At 37.9% G+C, this 19,375-nt stretch overlaps 3 protein-coding genes across 3 annotated transcripts; all 3 read right to left on the minus strand.

Moving 5' to 3' along the window:
• Positions 1–5,325: 5,325 nt before the first annotated feature.
• LOC147941257 (uncharacterized) lies at positions 5,326–6,472 on the minus strand. Its single transcript, XM_087458442.1, has 4 exons — positions 6,455–6,472; positions 5,980–6,239; positions 5,498–5,736; positions 5,326–5,402 (listed from the first exon to the last, which is right to left on the minus strand). Exons 1-4 carry the CDS (start codon positions 6,470–6,472, stop codon positions 5,326–5,328), a joined length of 594 nt encoding a protein of 197 aa, XP_087314568.1.
• A 3,467-nt stretch (positions 6,473–9,939) lies between these two features.
• Positions 9,940–12,966, minus strand: LOC147941258 (uncharacterized). Its single transcript, XM_087458443.1, has 5 exons — positions 12,486–12,966; positions 12,317–12,402; positions 11,965–12,200; positions 11,189–11,318; positions 9,940–10,677 (listed from the first exon to the last, which is right to left on the minus strand). Exons 1-5 carry the CDS (start codon positions 12,964–12,966, stop codon positions 9,940–9,942), a joined length of 1,671 nt encoding a protein of 556 aa, XP_087314569.1.
• A 179-nt stretch (positions 12,967–13,145) lies between these two features.
• Positions 13,146–18,579, minus strand: LOC147941259 (uncharacterized). The gene is made up of 12 exons (XM_087458444.1): positions 18,418–18,579; positions 17,593–18,072; positions 17,124–17,334; positions 16,588–16,646; positions 16,335–16,520; positions 16,123–16,292; positions 15,746–16,022; positions 15,033–15,682; positions 14,900–14,907; positions 14,569–14,700; positions 14,357–14,463; positions 13,146–13,637 (listed from the first exon to the last, which is right to left on the minus strand). Exons 1-12 carry the CDS (start codon positions 18,577–18,579, stop codon positions 13,146–13,148), a joined length of 2,934 nt encoding a protein of 977 aa, XP_087314570.1.
• Between the last annotated feature and the right edge of the window lie 796 nt (positions 18,580–19,375).

Genomic DNA, 19,375 nt, shown 5'->3' on the forward strand with positions numbered 1-19,375 from the left:
GGGTTTTGGAAAAGAACTATTACAACAACCACCAAACAACATTTAGTACTTTGTTTTCATCTCACTATCTTGTCAAGCACTTATATCAAATACCATTTAAATCAAACCACAAATTCCCTAACCACATCAACAAATTTTTCTATTTAAGATTGCACTATGAACACAAAATTCTTACATTCTCATAAGAAACGTGAGTAACCCTGATCTTCCTGACTAGGTGTTGGCAAAAATAGCTAAGAAGATGGCAGCCAACTTTTGGTGGTACCTGCAGTCACTCTTACGTGCGGGAAAACGAGGGAGAGTTTTCGTTTACAGTCCGGAAGTGTTGAAAGAGGCCAACATCTTCAACCTTTGTAGTGAGCCCGATGACATTCATGTAGCTGGCCGACACAAGAAGTTTTTTGAAAGGTGCCTTAAACCTGGAAATCCGACTGCCATATATTATGAAGGCTTTCGTCTTGTAACACAAGTAGGAGATATTGATGGAGCACTGAAGTTACTACAGCGTAACGCCCCATCACATGCCGACGAAACCCTTGCAGCTGCTATGTTATCCATTTGTAATGGGTCAAGTAATATGGGAGCTATTTTTCTTCGGTTGTTTGCTACAAACCACTACCCACTTGACTCTGAAGAGGTTGCAGACATGTGTGAGGAACTTATCAATGAGCTTAGAAAGTATTGGCCACCTTTCAGTAACACTTATGGTGTGTATTCTGATTACCCTGATAATGGTGAAATAACAACTGCTTCGTGCTTAATGAAGTGCACAATTACATCATACAATAGTATGTTATATTCATACAAGCATCTTTGCAACAAATGCGTCATTTAGTGGTGCGCTCGCCGCAATGGTAAAATGTATCTCTTTATCATAACTATGTCTTTTTGTATTTCATTGTTTGCTACTTATTTTGTTTCCTTTTAATCTTCCAATAAAATGAAACAATTGTCAGCGACTCATTGCGTTAACTAAGGGATGACTATATATTAAGTTACATACACAAACTAATGTAAATACACAACACATAATTTTAAATTACGTACACATACATATGTACGTAATATAATTATTGTTACATTTCGTAAATAAAAGACGATACATACGATCATTTAACAATACGTACACAAAGAATAGTACATACCTTAAATACGTACATGTATGTACATACAATTGTATTTAAACATCATACAAAATAATAAATATAATAAGTTTACTTAAATATATATTTACTAGTTGGGGTTATTTACTCATTACTACACTAACTTTCTACCCACATAAGTTATTTAAATGTCAAATTTAAACTGATTTGACCTCCATCTTAGTCGATTTAAATCGATGGGATTTGCATTGAAGTATGTGTCAACTGAATTTAAACCACAAATGTTATTAAACATATAGACGTACATGTATTTTAATGTACGTCCACCTCTCGTAACAAAAAAAGAAATGACAACTATCTTATATCATGTCGTAATAAGATACGCCAACTGTTAAAGAAGGTAAATCTTCTCTTCTCTAATATTACCATTTACGTTTACCTACGTAGCAACCAACAATACATAATTAACTTCCATTTATAGCAAATATTTCTTCAATGCTCTCTCTATGAAGGTGTTACGTATCAAACTATATATTTTCCTTCATAGCAAATATTCCCCACATACCATATTCTCTTTGAAACCATGAATCACCTTCCTACTGAAATGTTTCTCTTACCAAACCCTACAACGTACCAAACCCTACAAGCGTTCTCATCAATTTCATCCATGTTTCTGTAACACCACTCTCTGTCTTGATAGAAGCGGACAACAACATCGACGTCAACACTGTCTCACTCGCTCAGTTTGTCGTTTGGCCTCACTTAGCTTCATCCAATTGGATTCCAAGTTTAAGGCCTATTGTGAACTTTTCTTGCAACGGGGAAACATCGTCGAGCTGTACCTTGAGGGCGCCAGGCTTGCCTCTAACTTTCCAACTGTTGCAGAAGGTATGTTAATGAGCCGTTCAGTTGCACATATTGATCCATATGTGAACTTTGCCTATGTTTTGTTTGCAACATGCACCAGTAATGGCGTCAAGGCTGAGACGTTTGCAAATATGTTCCGGGAAAAGCTCCCTCTGTTGAACAACACTGTCGAAGTGGCTGACCTGGTCATGTTCCATATCACCAACCTTCACCTCCAATGTCTCCCCTTATGGGAACGAGCTTGGAGGTTTTTCCAACCACCCCCATGTCGTACGCAATGCACCTACGTCACCGGGTGTAAAACCTGTTTTCCTACTGGTATGCACATGAGATGTGCATGTTTTTCTAAGGTGAACTTTTTACGTTTGGGCGGCTGAAGCATAAATTTTTTCTCTGTACTTGGTTTATGCTTTATAATTTTATCTTATGTACTTTTTTCTTTATATGTTAGGATCAAACTAGGTTGCTTTGTATTTTGAAGTTTCTTATACAATGAAACCAATGTGTTATATTTAATGAACATGCAATATAATAACGTATCTAATAACAGTTTCTATGTACGTAAACAACGTCAATGATTTGAGTGTACGTACACAGGTGAAGAGAACTGTACATTACAAAATATTCAAACACAACACAAAAATGATTGTAATGAGACTAATGTGTTATATTTAATGAGCAATATAATTACGTATCCAATAACAGTTTCTATGTACGTAACAACATCAATGATTTGAGTGTACGAATACATATGAAGAGAACCGTACATCACAAAACATACAAACACAACACAAGATGAGATTTAAAGAAAACAAAGAGTCGCGATTAACAACATGTTTGACAAAGAGCCACAAGTAAGATGCAAAATTTAGTCGTGACTCTTTGTTTTCTTTAAATGACATCCACCCTTTTTCTTTTTTGAAAACAGAGAAAGAAGATAAACCCTAATTTGAGAAAATGATGAACTTGAGAGTCGATGATATTGTTGATCTTTGTCCCGGAAGAACGAATTGGTGTAACCACGCCAAGGTCTTACATTCTTGGAATGTCCACTATTTTTTTCTCAAAACGGGTTCTGCTTATTTTGGATGAAAAAGTTAGAATAGTTAATTGAAGAAGATTTTTACTTAAATTTGTAATTCTAACAGTTCTTATATAAAAGATATCATACACAATTGTTATGAAACTTTGTAGAGTGGCACAATCGAAGTGGCTTTTTTACCAACTATCCTAAAAAAATCTGGAAGTATATTGACCATGGTGAGTGGTATGATACTAGAAATTTCAAAATAATCAATCCAACACTCAAGGAGAGGAATACTCATCATCCTTACCAAATAAAATTCACGGATGATTCAACGATGACGCTGCTCCAACCATTGAGTCCCAAAAATTACTTCCGATTTGAGGATTTGGATGATATATATCGTGGTAGAGTTAATCATCCCATATCTTTCGGTAAGTTTTTCTTTAATTAATTTTATATTGTTATGATAAAATCCATGAAGATAGTTAATTGGTATCTTTGTGGTCGAGAATCTGGAGTCCTTTTAGGAATTTTGTAACTTTGTGTATTGGTCCCTCCCATAGGAAAATACAAATTAAACTTTTACCAAAACTAGATTTGAAAGTATCATTGTACACTTTGAAAAACTAAATTCTGTCTTTTTCCGAATTAGATGTTTGTGGGTGTGTAGTAGATGTGAAAGACAAAAGAAGACATGACAGTGCCAATGATTGTAATGAAGTTGTCTTCAAGCTATTGAATGGCAGGTAAAACACATTCATTCACGTTTAAAGGACACTTACATTTTAAATTTTGTTTCTCATAGGATTTATATTAACTTGCTAAACCTATAGGAATGAATCTGTAAAGTGTCGTGACAACTATGCTTCTCGATTCATGTCTTCTTGGGAATCAAACGGTGCCATCTCACATATAAATCCGAACCTGTGTTTTGTGTATTACGGTTTTGGAAGGTTGGAGAATATGAAGGTACGTACGAGTAGATAGATCTGATCATAGAATCAACAAACGGTAAACTAAAAATTCACTTTATATGGAAAATGTCTCTAGGTGCGCCATGTCTTGTAAATACATTAGCCTCTTCGAAGATCTTTATAAAACCAGAGTTCAAAGGACTTGAATATCACAAGGCTATGTAAGTGGTATTATGTATATAAAAATCTAATTGTGTATGTTGTTAGAATAAAAAATTTATATACATTTTCTATATTTATGGTTCTGAATTTGCTGAACGTTCTTACATAAACCATGTGATAGAGCACGAAGGGGAGCCATAAAGATCGTTTATGTTGTCAGGGACTCAAAAAGAAAGAATGGAGCCATAAAGATCGTTTATGTTTTTTTTGAAGGTTTATTTATAATTCTGATTGGTCTAAATGTTTGTACTAATTCAGAATATTTATAATTCTGAATGTTATATTTAATCAACAGTATAATCACATATCCATTAACATTGTATATGTACGTACATATCATTAATGATTTGAGTGAACATACACAGATGCAAAGAACCGTACATCAGAACACAGTACTAGCAAAACACACCGTACATTGGTCCGTTGGTAGGAATAGTAGGATATTAAAATCGGATTTTTGCAAGTCTTCTTGTTATGGCCCAAGCTTCTACACCTGGTACACTTATTTGGTAGAGAGCATTTCTAATTTAGAAAATATAATCGAAGTCTGAAATTTAGAAACCATAACTACTAACCTTGTTTTCTCCCTTTGACGGTATCCTTTTTGAAGTTGGCCTTCCTGGTGGTTGTCTACTATGTGGAGAGATGAAATGAACTTCCGAGATACCAACTGGGATTTCAACGTCATTTGGATCCTAAATAGGTAAAACCGGTTCTTGATTTGAATCTCTAAACGTGTTTACCATATACCACCTAGCAACCACAGACTTTGGATTTATCCCAAAATAAATCACAGCCGCTAAACCGTGTTCACATGAAATTCCTAACATTTTGTACACAAGATAGGTACACGTACGCCGAGTATCAATGTCACAAGTATGAATATCCACATACCGCCTGATTTTGAAATTTTCAGATCTCTTTACAACATGTGCAGTCAACTGCCAGAGACAACTTTAACAATGTTTTACTGCATGGAAAGACATCGTCTTCTACAATATTTTTTTGGTTTGAAACAAACTTCCAACTTACATTGTCTCCCTTTTCATGCCAATTTCAACTTGTGTCTCATCTGCTCTCACATTGAGTAAATCATCAAACATTGGAGCATCAACAAGATCGAGCAACTCAGCCTCATCGGTTCGAAGCCATTAAAAACTTGGTACGACTCATTCAAGGTGACTAGTCTGTCTCATGATTCAGATATCACAGCCCTTGATGCCTCTCCAATACCAATCTCTAAACTATTTCCTTCTCCAATAGCAGGTTCTTATGAATTTGTGTACGTAAAATAAGCATTTTCTCATACTTCATCATGTACACATGTCGTATTGTACGTACATACCTCAGCCTGTTGAATTCACCATTCCCTTCAAGATCATCTATGATTGGTCCATCACATACACATGCATTGTTATACGTACACAACTGTAATAAGCGGCTAAATTTTCCTGGTGTACCCGTTGGTGGTAGATTGTCGCCAACGTCTCTGTTATAGCCTATCCCATATTCTCGTTCCACAATATATGTCCACTTGTAGTAATCATAATCTTCGTCATCTCCTTCACTACCTTCAATAGTTGGATCAAGCGTACACCCACCACTTGATCAATTACTGTCCTCACCTGCATCATCCTCTTTATCATCCTCTTCAACATCCTCTTTATCCTTATTTGCTCGACCTCTACCCCGTCCTTGGGTTCATCCACATTTACTAACTCCAACATCGATTTTGTTGGACTGTCAGTCCCTGCGCACTTTTATTTTCAGTCCCTGACAACTTATTTTATTTTCATGACTGTTAATGTCCACACATACCTTAACTTTTGGAGAAAATAAGACACACATGTTTACACTTGCATCACCACTACAGATGACAATGAATGTTTCTGACCTCTTTTGATTGTCAATGTGCACAGGAGGGCGTTTACATTCTATCATGACAGACATCCGTACTGGCATCCAATAACTGATTGTTGGAGTAAACTCTATAGCCGGAATTTTGAACAACTCACATAACGTAGACGACAGCTCCGTATACATAATGTTTCGTTTCAGTAATATCCAATCCCTAAGAACAATGATACAGGAATATCCATTAGACATCTGCAACATAAATGCATCAAAAACACATTAAATGCCATGGCTATCACTACATACACAAATAAATTCCCAACAACACACAACAAACATTAAACCCACACAAGTTCCATTTATTTTGCTTTGTTCCCCAATGAAAAGAAAACTATTTATTTTTTTCTATAAAGATTGTTGTTCTTATAGAATAGCTCAAACTTTAACTTAACCAATGCAAATATTACCTGAATATTCTCTTCCATGTCTACACAATTTGAAATTTCAAAACTCAACTTTCTTCTTCTCCACAATCTCATCTTCGTTCATCAATAACTGTCCGAAATTTTAGAGGTGGCTAGAGGGTGAAAACTGTTTTTCACTTTGACTTAAACTGTTTAAATAACTCCCCATATGGCTAAGGTATGTATTTTACCCTATTTATTATATACTAGGTTGAGTCGCACGCACTGCATGGGTTTAATAATATAGAAAATATACTACAATTTGAAGTTTAATATATTGAGATTTGCTTAGATTTTTTTCTCAAATTGATTATTTTGTATGATATATATGTTAAAGTAAAAATTAGCTTATAGATTCTTAGACAAAATGCTTGCAGCAAAATATTAGATATGTGCAATGCCAAAAAGTAGGAAATAATTCATTTAACAAATTGAACTGTAAAATTTTGAATGTTTAATCAAGTTAAATAAAGTTTTTTTTTTGTTTTGGAATATCAAATGGGGATTCTCCTGAGGGGACATGGGGTTTTCTAGATATCGATAGCTCGAGGGACTGAAGATGGCAGAGGATATAGAGGTTCTCCTGGTACTGAGATCTCGAGGGTGAGGTGGTATGGCTCGAAGACGGGGGTCTGAGAGTGTGATCGGTATGACTTGGAGGTTGCGACCTAAGAACAGATGAGTTGGGGGTAAAAGTGGCAAGGACGTGGGGATAAAATTAGCGAACGGATACGGATCTTGGAGATTGATGGGGGTTCAATCTTAGATTTCCCATTGTGACTGGATTGCGGATCTCTGGGTTGATGGGGGTACAATCTCGGGGATTTCTGTGTGTTGACCGGGAGGGTTTGGTTTATTCTGGCGGGGGGGGGGGGGGGGGGGTTGGGATATTTGTGTCGATTGGGAGAGTGAGGTTTGGGGTTGATCGGTGGGGTCTGATTTATGTTGATAAGTTGAGTCTGGGTGTTTTGGACCGTTGAGTCAGGGTTGTGGTGTGAACCGTTGCAACGGTGGAAATGCTTTGTAGTTGGAGTGTAGTGTTTTTAGATTTGAGGATGAATCTTCTGTTAGACGGGGAGAATTGTAAAGCCCGTGAACCAAAATCCTAGTTTGGGATGTGCATCGATGGATTCAGATGATGCATCGGTCGATGCAAGATCTGTTTTTGCAGGATGTCTTAATTGAAACGCTCGTTCGGCTACGTTTGAGGTTTTTGGAAACCCTAGGGGTTGTGTATAAAAGGGAAGCTAGACGTGTTAGTGTGGGTTTTAGCTTTTTGTCGTTTCCGGAAATTGAGAGAAGGAAAAGTCTCTGTAAAATCTTTCCATGAGTCTTTTGTGCCTGTTTTTGGAGGGATCTGTCCGTAGGAAGTGAGACCTTAACTTGGAGTGACGTTTGGAGGCTTCTAGAAGGCTTGGATCTTGGTGTTTTCATTCTCTTCTTTCTTAATCAAGGTGAGTGCGGAACCATGGTTTGTCTAAGTGATTAGATGTGTATTTTTGGGAGTTTATTGTTGTGATTGTTTTTGCGTCGGTCGATGCAGTTAGGGATTTGATGGAGACGATGGACGTTGCATTGGTCGATGCAAGGAGTGCATCAGTCGTCGCAAGGAGTGCATCTGTTGACGTAGGCGGCGTTGCATCTGTCGATGCAAGGAGTGCATCGGTTGACGAAGCTAGGGATTTGGAGGTTGCATCGATCGACGCAAGGTCGCAGAGTTACAGATGTGTTCAAAATTGCTTGGTTTGCTTTTTTGTGTATTGTTTGTGTTTATTTTTTCGCTTGTGTGTATAGCCTAATAGATGGGAGGATCGCCTCACTGAGTATTTGTGATAATACTCATGCATTGTGCAGGTATTTAACGTGGAATCATGATGATGAGGAGGAGGATGATCTAGGATCTCGTTTGTTTGTTGATGGTTATGTCTTGTTATGTGTTGGAACCTTGTATAGAGATATGCTAAGTTGTTGGATTATAATCATTAGGAATATTTTTGTATTGATGATAGGTTGGAGATGGTTATGTTGTTGGAATGTTTTCGTTGTGCATATTGGTTATTGTTGGTTTAATAATGATATGTGGTTTGGTATATTTAATTAAATATTATAGGGTGCTTAATTACGATATTAAAAAAAACGGGTAGAGTTGTTTCAACATTGGCTAGAAGTAATTCAAAAATCAGATCAACGACCACATATGTAGAAGTTCTTGATGGTTTGGAAGCCTTGCAACTCTCGGAAGCAATTCTTGTCCTATACATGTGTGTTATATTGTGTCTAATGCTGCTTTGAATTCATTAACTGGTAAATGTTTTATTTAAATATCATCAATTCCAGCCCATAAATTGGATTATTAGAAGGTACGTGTACTTGGCTTGGCTTTCTTAAAACTAAAATTAGAAAGAATGTCATCATGCATTCACTACCACTTATTTATACTTCAATATTCACAACCACTTATTTATACTTCAATATGTAGTAATGAATTATCATATGCGTAATACATTTTTAATATTGAAACATGTAAACTTAATTACTCCTTCTGTTTCTTTCTATTTTAACTATTAAGTGATGCTTTTAAAATATTCACATATATACCCGAGTTTCAAAGATTTACCGAGAGGTTTAAAAGAATTGATTTGATCAAAGTAGATTTATCTTTTTGGTCAAAGGTTATGAAAGAGCTTCATAGTTAAGTGTGCTTATACTGGAATAGTCTCAGGATGAGTGACCTTCCGGGAAGTGACTGTCGGAACTGTGCGAGTGAGAACAAAACACAGAGAAAGATCATGTGGTGATTTGTAAGGAAGATACCAAGTCTTTAAAGTCTCCCGGACGTAGCAAACCGAGCGTCAGATATGGATGGGCTCACGGGCCTAGTGAAAGGACGCGAAGCCTATTAAAAAAAATGGACTCATTGACTGGAAGTGGACATGGTGCTACTCAGAGGTAACGGTTGGGGCTTTACAATTATGTTTGTTAATTTGTAATCATTATATTAAAACATAATTTTCTATCTAACTAAAAATTATTGATTCAATTTTTTTTAAAAATATTTAATCGAACGGTGAAAAATTAATTGCATAGAATGATGCAACCTCGTCTAAAAATTATTGTAAATAGTGCATAAGCATTTTAACAAAAAACTATTTAATTATTTTCTAATGAATCGCTAGAAACTTACTATTTAAACAATTTTATAATTATGATATAGAATTCTTGGTCTCTTGTTTCCTCCATTTAGTCATTAAAATATTACGAAAAAACATACATAATGGTTTGACAAAAAAAAATCGAGAAATTATGAAAGATCACCAAATTTAAATTAATAGAGTTACAAAAATTCAGTAAAAGAAGTTAAATGTGAAAAAACTTAGTAACCAATCCATGGTTTGGGGTAACATAATAAGGTATTATTTTTTTAGTGCTCTTTTTTACGGTGAAAGTTGTTTTTTTACGCAAATAGATTTATATTAAATTAACCATAGTTAGTACAAACTACAAAGAGATTCAATTAGCCAATCTGGCTTTGAAGACTCGACATAACAATCCATAGTTTGCCAGTCCAGCTTAGCAAGAGAATGAGCAGCTACATTATTATTTCTATTTGTAAAGATAAAAGAAACATGTTGATATTTGGAAAGCCATAACTGTATATCTCGAAGTACATTTGTGAGTGAAGCATTATAAAGCCAACCATTCACTAAGTTAATCAGATTCTCACAATCAACTTCGAAGACCATCGAACTAGAGCCATAACCTCGAATCCAGAGTATTTGTATACTTGATAATAATGCCTTCGCCTCTGCCTCCAGAGCTGAGTCAGAAAGAGATAGTTTTGTCGCTCCCCAAACAATAGCTTCGCCCAAGTAATTCCGCATTATCCATCCTCTTGAGGTGTGATGACTATTGGGATCGTATGCTGCATCAAAGTTACATTTAAGCACAGGAAAAGTAGGTGGTGACCATGTTGAATTTTCATTTATTAAAGTTGGACTGCAATTTCTTTCTGTTAGTTTAACAGTTTGTATCAATCCATTTGTTTCAGCAAGTGCTTTTAAAATAGTAATTGTGGCTCCCTCTCGAAATCCATCAAAAACTAAAGTGTTTCTAGTTTTCCAAATTCGCCAAACCAACCAAACAGGAGATAACAAATCTTTGATGTTGTTATGTTGATTAGAAAGATCAATCAAAGGTGCAATTACCGACTCTGCATCAGTATCAACCTGTAGAAGATTTAAAGATAGAGTGTTTGACATTCTCCAAACCATTTTAGCAAAGGGGTAGGTAAAAAGTGCATGTAGGATTGTTTCATCATCTTGATTGCATCTTGGACAAGTTGAACTTATGATCATGCCACGAGTTCGTAATCTGGTTGTTGTTGGTAGTGCTCTCGAAACAACTCTCCATAGAAAATGTTTTACTTTTGGGAGGATGTTCAACCTCCATATTTAATTCTTCAATGCTACTGATCCATGAAGTATATTTGGGACAGGATTTGTATCAAAAGGATTGTGTGTGAGGAACCAATACCCTGACTTGACAGAGTATTCACCAGAGGTTGTATAATGCCAGATTAGAGAGTCTTCTGTTACAACTTGTGAGATGTATAGGTTTTTAATATCTGTGTTATCTTCCGGAGTGGTAAAAATGTCCAACTGTTGTGAGTCCCATGTACGAAATTCTCCTGTTTTTTTATATCAAAATTTCCATTGTGGAGACGCTTTGTGAAGCTACTGGGTTGATAAGTCTCGGTGGATGCTCTGCAAGCACATTATCAACTCCCAAACGTATTGTTTTGCCATCCCCAACTAGGTATCTTGATCCCTTTTTGATCAAATCTATTCCTGCTAGTAATGATGCCCACCTGTATGATTGATTTTTGCGTATCGTGCTTTCATGACTTTGGCAAATAAAGAGTTAGGAATACTTAATGAGTCTCCATGCTTGTTTTGCAGGTGGGCATCAATAATTTTTTCAAGGTCTCTAAAACCCAATCCTCCCTCTTTCTTGGATTTCTGAATTTTGGTCCAAGCGATCCATGGGATACCTCAGTGATGTTTATCTCTTTCCCACCAAAAATTCATCAGCAGAGTCTCAATGTATATATGATGCTCTTTGGTAATTTGAAACATGACATTGCGTACACAGGCATTGAGTCTGCTACTGATTTTAACATGATTTCCTTTCCTACCAGCGATAAGGTTCGTGTGCTCAAATGGGACGTACAGTTTCTTACACGGTCAATGATATAGCTAAACATCTCTTTTTTATCACGACCGAATTGTTCTGGGAGTCTGAGGTACTTACCACCTCCACTGTGGTTTGGTATGTTTAAGATCATTTTCAGTTTGTCCTGCATCGTACCATAAACTCTAGAGCCGAAAGTTATCATTGACTTTGATGTGTTTATCTTTTGACCAGAATAGTATTCATATATATCAAAAACATCCTTTAATGCTTGCCAATTTCATCTATTTGCTTGGTATAAGAATAACGAATCATCAGCAAACTGTAGGTGTGTGATACTTGGAACTCCATTGCCTATCCTGATGCCCCTAATATCACCATCCTTAACTCGAGAAACTATCAGATGACTTAAAATGTCAGAGCACAAGACGAACATATAAGGTGAAAGGGCGTCTCCCTGTCTAATTCCACGGTCTGGTTTAATATTCCCATGCGGTACTCCATTAATCAAGACAGAGTAGTTGACGTTTGACACAACTGACATTATCCATGTAATCCACTGATCACAGAAGCCAAACAATTTGAGTGTTGTCTCGAGAAAGTTCCACTCTACCCAGTCGTATGCCTTACATCAGTTTTAACGGCCATATAAGTTTGTGAAACACATTTTCTAGCCTTCAGAGAATGCATCAACTCGTGTGCAATCATAACATTATCTTGTATAATGCGGCCTGTGATAAAGGCAGCTTGAGCCTCAGAAACTATTCCATTCAGATGTGGCTTCAGTCATTGAACTAAAGACTTTGAAACTATCTTGTAGAGCATATTACATAGTGCATTGGACGATAATCATAAGGAGTATTCAGATCATCTATCTTTGGGATCATATAAATGTTAGTATGTTTAATGCTTGCTTTCATGATAGGTGTTTGGAAGAAAGATTTTACTTCTTGAACCACATGTGCTCCGACTGTGCTCCAGCATTGTTTGTAAAAGCGAGCCGTCAATCCATCCGGTCCAGGTGCTCTATCATCGTCTATGAGGCACAAAGCGTTATAAATTTCTTGTTCAGTAAACTCCCTTGTTAAACTATTGTTTACCTCAGTTGATACAGTTGGGCTGAAATCTGCAAATTCTAAAGGAGTGACAGAATGACCACTTGAGGTGTAAATCCCTGTGAAAAACTCTTGTGCGTGCATCCCTATATCTTGATCTCCTTGGAACAAGTTTCCATTCTCATCAAGGATAGATATGATCCGATTCTTCTCATATCTAGATTTTTCTGAAGCATGAAAGAAACTTGTGTTGTGGTCTCCCTCTGTCATCAATTCATTACGAATTTTTTGTTTCCAATGTGTTTCTTCATCCGCAGAGGCCCTTGTGAGTTCACCTTGCAAGTTTTGAATTTGACTTCTAAGTAAACTATCTTGGCTCTCCATTGTCGTATTTATTTTTGATTGAAGAGATTTAATCCTTGTTTCAGCATTTAGGTTAACTTGATGTTTCAAGTTTGCCATAGCCGCTCTGCAACTTGATATCTTTGGTTTATTGGAATATATGTACTCTCATTATTCAAAGACCAGCCTTGTTTTACGACCCTATCAAAATTTGGAACCTCACATAGTCTTTTGTCAAACTGAAAAGTTTTGCGACGATGCTTTTGCTGGTCGTTAAAGTGTAGAAGAATAGGCTTGTGATCTGAGCCTTCAAAGTCTAGAAACTCAAGTTCTCTATTCAGAAAAGATGCACGACCTGAGGAGTTTTTCATTGCTCTGTCTAAACAGCATTGCACTGTATATGTGTATCGTTCTCCCACCCATGAAAATATTTTGCCTCGAGAACGAATATCTAGCAAATCACACACTGAGATCATTGTCCTGAAATCTCGGAAGCTCCATTCATCTCGTAGAGGGCCTCCAAGTTTTTCATGGTTTATAATTATCTTGTTAAATTCACCGATAAGTTTCCATGGAGATTGTCTAGATAAAGAAAGCAACTTTAAGCGATCCCAGAGGTGATATCGTTCACTTTGAGTTGGATGACCATACACACAAGACAAATAGAAAGTAATATTATTAAGAGTCACGGATGTTAGAATCAGCGGAAGTAAATAGATTGACGTAGAGAGTTTAGACAAAGAGAATGAAAGTGTAAAGAGAATCTCATTAGAATAGATAATATTACAATGTAGGCGCAAGCCTTTAAATAGGGAGACAAACTAGGGCTACACACTTTACATTCGAATATCTAGGTGATAGTGACATAAAGATAGAGAGAGATGATCCCCATGGTGATAGCGACCACTCCTAGTCTCCTAGGAGGAAACATGTGACTCTTCCTCCTCTTATCTTCTAACGGCTATAAGAGATATTTTAGAGACTTCTCATGATCTTATGGGCTTTAGATGAACTGGCCTCTTCTCTTCCTCATGTAACTTGGTGAGACTCGGCCTTATTAGACATATGTACAGACGTACGTTCGTTTGTGGCTAAGTCCGGAACATGCCATGATCAATACCCCCCCTCAAGCTTAGCCTATTGAAATGGCTAAGCTTGGAACCCATGAAGCATCACATCATTAAAAACCTTATCATAGAAAAACTCATGGGACAAAACTATGTTAAAGGAAAAGAGTGTGATATCAATGTGTTAGAGAAGTCGATCATGGGCGTGTAACGTCTACTAGTCCAAGTTTGCTATGAATGTGTTCACAAACCTTAGGACATGTAGCCTTGGTGAAGATATCTGACAGTTGGTCTGTGCTCTTGGTGTAGCATGGAAGTGTCACTCCTTCTTCAATCTTCTCTCGAACCTTATGACAATCTACTTCAATGTGTTTGGTTCTCTCATGGAATACTGAGTTGGTGGCTATGTGAATTATAGCTTCAGTGTCACAATGCATTGTGGTCGGTTGTTTGGACTTGATACCATGATCCTTGAGAAGTTCTTTAAGCCATGTAAGTTCATTTGTTAACTTCCTCATCGCTCGGTACTCTGCCTCCGCACTTGAACATGAGACCACCTTTTGCTTCTTCGACTTCCATGTTAACAAGTTACCACCTATGAACGTGCATTATCCAGTGGTAGAGCGTCTATCCAGTGTGTCACCAGCATAATCCGCATCGCAATAGCCACCTTTTTCAGTGCTTGAGTTCTTTCCCATCCAAATGCCTTGGCCTCGACTCCCTTTGATATAGCTCAGGATCCTTTCCACCACACTCCACTGATACTTGGTTGGTGATTTCATATATTGGCTTACCTGATTCACTGCATAACACAAGTCCAGCCGTGTAATCATAAGATAGATTAACTTACCTACCAACCGACGATAGCGTGTAACATCTTCATATGGCTCATCTAATGGATCCAATGGCTTATCCTTGACCTTCTACCCCTTTCGCTTGAGCTGATAGTCCTCAGGAAGTGGAGTAAGCGCCGGTTTAACGCCGAGTTTCCCTGTTTCACTTAAGAGATCGAGTGTATATTTTCTTTGGGAAAGAAATAAACCCTCCGGAGAGCGGCAAATTTCAATGCCTAGAAAATATTTGAGTTCACCAAGGTCTTTAATATCAAACACAGATTTGAAAAAGGTTATAGTTTTGAGGATACCATCCTTGTTATCACCGGAGACAATTATATCGTCCACATAGATAAGAACCACAACAATGCCAAGAGGTCCTTGAAGAGTGAAGAGTGTATGGTCAGTCTCAGAACGTCGAAAGACTCGGGCCTTGAGAGTAGAGCTCAGTTTATGGTACCAAGCACGAGGAGACTGCTTGAGACCATATATGGATATGCGGAGACGAAGGACCTTTCCTGGAGCCACAATGTCTTCAAGACCAGGAGGCGGTGTCATAGAAACTTCCTCATCAAATTCCCCTTGAAGAAAGACATTTTTCACATCCATTTGCCAAAGATCCCATGAAAAGTTCACGACAAGGGAGAGAACAACACGCACAATATGTAACTTGGCTACAGGTGCAAACGTCTCCGTATAGTCAGCTCCATACGTTTGAGTGAACCCCCGAGCAACCAGGCGAGCCTTGTAGCGCTCGATGTCACCATTGTTTAATTATTTAATGGTGAACACCCATCGAGAGCTAACAACTTTCTTGCCTTTCGGTAAGTCAGCTTCATCCCAAGTGTGGTTGCGAATTATAGCACTGGTTTCATCCTGAACAGCGTCCAGCCACTCCTTACTCTCACGCGCCTCATCATAGGTTTGAGGAATATAATGTTCATCAATGTTGCTAATGAAGGCTTGGAATTCTGAGGGTAGAAGATCAAGCAAACATACAGATTGAATAGGATGAGCCACAGCTTGGTTGTTGTAATACACATGCTTGTTTTTCCATGTGGAGAGATGAGACTTGACGCGTTCACTGCGTTGAAGAGGTTGTACAGGAACAATCTCCTCTTGGACGATTGGTTGGTTGCCAAGAGAGGAAGAGGGACTCAAGATGGTAGGAGACTCATCATCACAGGTTGGAGGAATCAGTAGGATGTGAGTCAGGAGTTTTCGTCGGAGTATTAGACATTATCGTATCCGAGGAAGGAGAGACCACCGGTATAGGTGCTGTGTCAGGTGACATTGATTTGCCGGATCCTTGATGGACCGGTGTGGTAGTATTGCCAAGATGTTCAAGAAGGAACTGCAAGCTTGCAGATCAATCATTAGGCGAACATGAGAGAACTTTTAAGTCATTCCAGTCGCCCTTCTCGAAATAGCCAGCATGCTCTATGAACTTGACATCACGAGAGACAAGTAAACGGCTCGTGGTCAGATCATAGCACTTATAACCTTTTCTGACTGGTTGAGTAGCATATGAACATACACTTGGTGCTCTTGGCGTCAAGTTTGCTCCTTTGTTCTCCTGGAACTAAGACAAAACACACACACCCGAACACACATAAGTGATCCAAAGATGGTTTAATTTGGTTTAATACCTCAAACAGAGATAAGTCTTGCAAAACTTTGGTTGGTGTCTGATTGATCAAGTAACAAGCTGTCATCACAGCATCTCCCCAATATCTTTTAGGAACATGTGTGTGAAACATGATCGACCGTGCAACCTCCATAAGGTGGTGATTCTTCCTCTCGGCCACGCCGTTTTATTGGGGTGTGTAGAGACAGTTTGTTTGTTGTAAGATGCCATGCTTAGCTAAGTGTTCTTTGAATCTATGGCCAGTGTATTCTCCTCCATTGTCCGACCTTAGTACCTTTATATTAGCATTGAAGTGATTAGTAACATAATTCTGAAAATTAACAAAGGCATCATATACTCTATCTTTAGATGGTAACAAGGTGATCCATGTATATTTAGATTTTTCATCAATAAAAGTCACAAAATACTTGTTATTATCTCTAGATAGGCAAGGAGATGTCCACACATCAGAATGTAATAAATCAAAACAATGCTCATAAATAGTAGTAGATTTAGGAAAAATTGATTTGCAATGTTTCCCAAGAATACAAGACTCACAACTTGAGTTATCAAATGAAACATTAGGGATCATTAATTCAAACGCACGAGAGTGAGGGTGGCCTAATCTAGCATACCAAACATCACTTGAACTACTAACAAGACTAGTTTTAAAAGAAAAAGAAGAAGAAGGGCTTGGTGTAATTTTCTCTAGGACATAGAGATCTCCATTAGCATTCCCTTCCCCAAGAATCTTTCCAGTCTCAATATTCTGAAAATGAACACTGTTAGGACCAAAAATAGTATAGCAATTCAAATAAGTAGTAGCTCTTTTTACCGATAAGAGGTTTGAAGTAAAGTTAGGCATAAAGAAAGCTTTGGAGTTTTTATCAAATAATTTCAAGTCTCCTACTCCCTTAACAGGTATGCGGTCTCCATTTGCAATAATAACATTCCCTAGGGCCGGTTTTATGTTGTTTAATAGATTAGGATTACTTATCATGTGATGAGAAGCACCAGAGTCAACAACAAGCGATCTACTAGGTTTAGAAGCAAAGAAGGTGGTACCAGAATCCTTTAGTGTTGCAATGGATCGAATGAGGGCCTCCAAGTCTGATTTCCTCACAAGATCCCCATAGGATGCGGGAATAGCAGTAATGTTCCCTTGGTTTACAACACCGGATCCTTGACCGCTTGTCCCTTCTTGAGAAAGATGTGCCTTGAACTTGGCCGGTTTGAGGTGAGGGTGAAGAATCCAACACTTGTCCTTCACATGACCTCTCTTCTTACAATGGTCACACACCATCACTTTTATTTCCTCTTGTTTGTAGACTCCTTTGTTGGCGGTGACTAGGTCCTCCTTCCAACTAAAGAGCCCCAATGAACCTTGTTCCTTTTGTACTTGAGAACACACATCTTCAAGGGTAGGGAGCTTGTCACCTCGTAGGATGTGTTTGATAAGGTCATTGAACGCCGGATTCAAAGTGAGGAGGAGACCAAAGACTTTGTCCTACTCTTTTCACTCATTGAGGATGGCTGGATCTATTGTGCTTGGTCGAAGCATCTCGAGTTCGACCCATAGTGACCTGAATTTCTCAAAGTGTTTCGTAAACTCCAAGTCTTCCTGATGGAGACAGTTGATAGCTTTCTTGACCTTAAAGACGCGAGTCAAGTTAGTCACATTTCCATACACATTCGCAAACCTATTCCACAACTCCTTAGCCGTCTCGCAATATGAGTATGCTTCAAGGATGGGTGCGTCGAGCGAGTTTTGAAGAATGGCAAGCACGGTATGATCTTCTTGGAACCACTTGACTTCCTTTTCGATTTCAGCCTCCTTGTCTTCTTCCTTTACTTCTTTGTCGTCTTCTTTGTTGGCTTTCTTGGGGAGGTCGTCCGTTTTGATGTGGATCCATAGTCCCTGGCCACTAAGAGTGGTCTTTGTGGTCTTTTTCCACAACAGGTAGTTTGCACCTTTCAGTACCACTAGAGTAACGATTGGTTTTGTCTTCTCCATGGCAAGAACTAGAATATTATCCAACGGTTAAGATTTGAGAGTAGTAGAATAGAGAAGAATCGAGTGTAGAATTTAGTAGAATAAGAAGAGTATGTTTAGAGAATCAAGATCGAGAAACATGCTCTGATACCATGTTAGAATTAGCGGAAGTAAATAGATTGAAGTAGAGAGTTTAGACAAAAAGAATGAAAGTGTAAAGAGAATCTCATTAGAATAGATAATATTACAATGTTGGCGCAAGCCTTTAAATAGGGAGACAAACTAGGGCTACACCCTTTACATTCGAATATCTAGGTGATAGTGACATAAAGAGAGAGAGAGAGAGATGATTCCCATGGTGATAGCGACCACTCCTAGTCTCCTAGGACAAAACATGTGACTCTTCCTCCTCTTATATTCTAACGGCTATTAGAGATATTTTAGAGACTTCTCATGATCTTATGGGCCTTAGATGAATCGACCTCTTCCCTTCCTCATGTAACTTGGTGAGACTCGGTCTTATTAGACATATGTACGGACGTACGTTCGTTTGTGGCTAAGTCCCGAACATGCCATGATCAATAACGATAGGTCAATGAGTCTCTCATCCTTTGAAATCAAGGAGAGAGAGACATGCCTTTTCCACATCACAGCTAGACCACCACTCCTTCCTTGAGGGGGTACAATAAATAAGTTTGAGAATACTAAATCACAGATAAGTTTAGATAATACATCACACTGGTTGGGAGTTTCAGAGAGAAAGAGAATATCACACTTAGTAATTATACATAAACGACTTAGTCGAGATTTAGTCAGC

Source organism: Camelina sativa, chromosome 7 (assembly GCF_030686135.1).
Source record: "Camelina sativa cultivar CO46 ecotype springtype chromosome 7, ASM3068613v1".
NCBI lineage: Eukaryota > Viridiplantae > Streptophyta > Magnoliopsida > Brassicales > Brassicaceae > Camelina > Camelina sativa.

Coding starts and splice junctions, on each gene's coding strand:
- LOC147941257 (XM_087458442.1), bottom strand. Junction 5,737..5,979: donor GGTGATGCAAGTGTAAACAT/GTGTGTCTTATT, acceptor TAATTGATCAAG/TGGTGGGTGTACGCTTGATC. Junction 5,403..5,497: donor AGATGATCTTGAAGGGAATG/GTGAATTCAACA, acceptor CAAATTCATAAG/AACCTGCTATTGGAGAAGGA.
- LOC147941258 (XM_087458443.1), bottom strand. CDS start 12,966: ATGACAGAGGGAGACCACAACACAAGTTTCTTTCATGCTTCAGAAAAA. Junction 11,319..11,964: donor CCAAGTATCACACACCTACA/GTTTGCTGATGA, acceptor TCAATCATACAG/GTGGGCATCATTACTAGCAG. Junction 10,678..11,188: donor CACCGAGACTTATCAACCCA/GTAGCTTCACAA, acceptor AATCTTCTACAG/GTTGATACTGATGCAGAGTC.
- LOC147941259 (XM_087458444.1), bottom strand. CDS start 18,579: ATGGAGAAGACAAAACCAATCGTTACTCTAGTGGTACTGAAAGGTGCA. Junction 18,073..18,417: donor ACAAAGAAGACGACAAAGAA/GTAAAGGAAGAA, acceptor TGAAAAGAGTAG/GACAAAGTCTTTGGTCTCCT. Junction 15,683..15,745: donor TACCGAAAGGCAAGAAAGTT/GTTAGCTCTCGA, acceptor GAGCGCTACAAG/GCTCGCCTGGTTGCTCGGGG.